This window comes from Austrofundulus limnaeus, unplaced genomic scaffold (genome assembly GCF_001266775.1).
Source record: "Austrofundulus limnaeus strain Quisiro unplaced genomic scaffold, Austrofundulus_limnaeus-1.0 Scaffold724, whole genome shotgun sequence".
NCBI classification, from domain to species: Eukaryota; Metazoa; Chordata; class Actinopteri; order Cyprinodontiformes; family Rivulidae; genus Austrofundulus; species Austrofundulus limnaeus.
The window spans coordinates 182,118-186,014 of NW_013953126.1; the positions used below are offsets into that span (position 1 = coordinate 182,118).

Below are 3,897 nucleotides of genomic sequence, written 5' to 3' on the forward strand. Positions count from 1 at the left end.
GGTGGTGGGAGTCAAAACGCAAATATTGGTCTGTGTGGGTGGGCTTACGATACATGCCAGTTTCTAACTGTTCTCCATCTGAAACTGAGACCTCACAGTCCAGGAACGCCAACCTGCCATCTTTTACATCCTCTCGTGGGAGCTATATATATTTATCCAGAGTTGATGTGATCAGTGAAATGTTGGACTTCCTGGGCTTTAATTTTAACCCAGGTGTCGTCAACATATCTGAACCAATGGCTYGGTGGYRYCCCTGAAAAGGACATCAGAGCTGTGTTTTCTACCACCTCCATGTACAGGTTTGCAACAATAGGAGAAACTGGGGATCCCATGGCACACCCATGTTTTTGCCTATATCAGGAATAGTCAATCCTGATCCATGATGTCTGCAGCCCTGCATGCTTTACTTTTTTCCCTTCTCTAACACACCTGATCCAGTCAGTGAATTACATCTTCCAAGTTCTGCAGAAGCCTGAAAATCATCTATTCATTCAAATCAGGTGTGTTGGAGCAGAGAAACAAGTAAAACTTGCAGGGCTGCAGACCTCGAGGACCAGAATTGACTATCCCTGGTCTACAGTATTGCACCCCACATATGAAGTAGGTTGACTGCAGGCACAGTTTCAGGAGTTGGCACAGTTCTTCTGTGGAAAGAGTGGTTCTGCTGCTGAGAGTGGTGTCTGATTTTAATCTTACACAGACCACATCCGAGGAGCTTTTTAAAAAGATTAAAAAGCTCCTCGGTGGCAAGGTGCCGGGAGTCTATGAGATTCGCCCAGAGTTCCTTAAGGCTCTGGATGTTGTGGGGTTGCGTTGGTTGATGCGACTCTACAATTTCGTGTGGACATCCGGGACAGTTCGCCTGGATTGGCAGACCGGGCTGGTGGCTCCCCTATTTAAAAAAGGGGGCACTGCAGAGTGTGTTCCAACTATAGGGGTATCACACTTCTGAGCCTCCCTGGTAAGGTCTATTCAGGGGTCCTGGAGAGGAGCGTCCGTCAGATAGTCGAATCTCAGATTCATGAAGAGCAGTGTGGTTTTGGTCCTGGTCGTGGACCAGTGGACCAGCTCTACACCCTCAGCAGGGTCCTGGAGGGTTCATGGGAGTTCAACAAGTCTACATGGGTTTTGTGGACTTGGAGAAGATGTTCGACCATGTCCCTCAGGGACTCCTGTGGGGGGTACTCCAGGAGTATGGGGCACCAGGCCCATTGATACAGGCTGTTAGGTCCCTGTAGGACCGGTGCCAGAGCTTGGTRTGCATTGCTGGTAGTAAGTCKGACTCGTTTCCAGTGAGAGTTGGACTCCRCCAAGGTTGCTCTTTGTCACTGATTCTGTTCATAACTTTTATGGACAGAATTTCTAGGAGCAGCCAAGGTGTTGAGATCCTTTTTTTGTGACCTTAGGATCACATCTCTGCTTTTTGTGGATGATGTGGTCCTATTGGCTTCATCAGATCCTGATCTCCAGCTCTCACTGGAGCCGTTCACAGCTGAGTGTGAAGTGGCTGGGATGAGGATCAGTGCCTCCAAATCCCAGACCRTGGTCTTGAGCCGGAAATCGATAGGGTGCCTTCTCCGGGTCGGGGAGGAGGTCCTGCCACAAGTGGAGGGGTTTAAGTATCTCAGGGTCTTGTTCATGAATGAGTGAAGAATGGAGCAGGAGATCAGCAGGTGGGTTGGTGCTGTGTCTGCAGTGATGTGGGTGTTGTACCGGTCTGTCGTGGTGAAGAGAGCTGAGCCAGAAGGTGAAGCTCTCAGTTTACCAGTGGGTCTACATTCCTACCCTCATCTATGGTCAGGAGCTTTGGGTAGTGACTGAAAGAAGGAGATCACAGATACAAGCAGCTGAAATGAGTTTCCTCTGCAGGGTGTCTGGGCTCTCCCTTAGAGATAGGCTGAGAAGCTCGGTCATCCAGGAGGGACTCAGAGTAGAGCTGCTGCTCCTCCATGTCCAGAGGAGCCAGTTGAGGTGGTTCATCTGGTTAGGACGCCTCCTGGACTCCTCCCTGGTCAGGTGTTCTGGACACGTCCCACTGGGAGGAGACCCAGAGGAAGACCCAGGACACGCTGGAGGGACTATGTTTCTCAGCTGGTCTGGGAACACCTTGGGATTCCCCCAGAGGAGCTGGTCCAAGTGGCTGGAGAGAGGCAAGTCTGGGTCTCTGCTGAGGCTGCTGCCCCCGAGACCTGAACCTAGGTAAGAGGAAGAAGATGGACGGACAGACCACATCCACCACTTCTTCAGCAGGAGCGCACGTAAAGAGTGATGTGACRTCAAAGGAGACCATAGTTTCATCTGTCTCCAAAGTCCATRGTKTYCTGTATGTGATGTTCTGAACTGCCAACTAAAGGACCAAGTACTGGCGCCAGATATTTGGAAACATTGTAAGTGACAGAGTTGATCATGCTAACATTAGGTCTTACTGGTACATCCTGTTTGTGAATTTTGGGTAAACCTTACAGACTAGGAGTGGTCTCATCTGGGTACAGTCTTTGGTACAAAATGTAGTGCAATCTGTGACAAAGAATGTGGTACACTCTGTGGTACCATTTTCTGAAAAATGTTAATTCAAATGTTATTTTTGTCTTTAATTACAGGATTAGTGTTTAAGTTTATAGTTAACAGAATTGTTGAAACTCAATCTGCAAATTAACTTTCATTTAGTTTGAAAATGGAAATTAAATAAGCTTTGGTTGTTGTTGTTTTATTGTTTTGTTGTTGTTGTTGTTGAGGGTCCTGTGGTTACCGCCGCAGGCTGTCCATATTGGTGTCGTACACGTTTCCGTCCTCGTGCACGTTGCTTCTCATCGACTCTTGGTTCTGTTTCATCCTGAAGACAAAAACCGTCAGAGAGTAAAGGTTCTGCTTCAGTTCTGTTTGGTTCTGGATCAGWCTGGATCGATCATCTGACTGAACTGATAACGAGGAGGAAGATGAAGAGGGGGTACTGACCCGCTGGACTTCTCGCACCACATCTTCTTCACCACAAAGCCGATGAAGACGATGAGGAGGAAACTGCTGACGGCGATGATTCCTGTCAGCCACTGAGGCATCAGTCTCTCGCTGCTGCGAGGCGGAGCTACAACACCAGAGGTCAAAGGTCAGCGGGGAAGAAAACACTTTACCTGGTTCTGGTCCAAACAGTGGGGGCATCGACAGATCCAGAACCAACCTCAGCTAGGCTTAGCTTAATCCATTGGAAACAAAATCCCAGAGACAAAAACCAGGACAAAACTGCACAAAAGCAGAAGATCCAGTTCTCAGGATCTGACCCGAGTTTCTTGTTTCAGTTTTTTTAAGTTTATTTCATTTAATTAATTAAAACAAAACAAAATTCAACCATCAAACAAACACAATGTCATTAAAATGAAAAATGAAAAGGAGCAGAAAGATGAAAAAATCTTACGTCTGCCCCCATTTAACAAGAAAATATATACTGTATATTACATACACCCCCTACATTCATACATATGAAGAATTCATACTCTAACCATCAGCAAAAAGAAAAGAAGAAATAAAAATAGTTGCAGATATACAAACAGCAGCTTATATGAATGATTATTATATGTTTTCATAATTTTGTCAACAAGTCAGATTTTACCAATCTTCTAAATAACTTAATCAAACCAGCATTTTTATAATCATTAGCTGTTGTTCCACAACTTTATTCCTTGAACTGAAGTACGTCTTTCTTTCAAGTTAGTTTGAATTTTAAGTTTAACAAACATTTAAAATCTTTTAAGATTATAAATACTTTCCGTCTTGATGAAATCAGATTGAATATTATTCAAAGGTACTGTGTTTTTATGAGCCTAATACATAATCAGCAAAATCCTATAATCAACCAAATTATAAAATTTTAATAACTTCAATTGATGAAATAATATATTAGAT

General features: G+C 44.9%; 1 protein-coding gene across 1 annotated transcript in view; it reads right to left on the reverse strand.

The window, feature by feature from the left end:
- The window catches only part of pdzk1ip1 (PDZK1 interacting protein 1), a gene marked incomplete in the record, with an annotated part of 10,034 nt that overhangs the window by 3,803 nt on the left and 2,334 nt on the right, over nt 1-3,897 (reverse strand). The window contains 2 exon segments of the mRNA XM_014028176.1: nt 2,750-2,833; nt 2,956-3,082. Coding sequence (XP_013883630.1) covers nt 2,750-2,833; nt 2,956-3,082 — 211 coding nt within the window.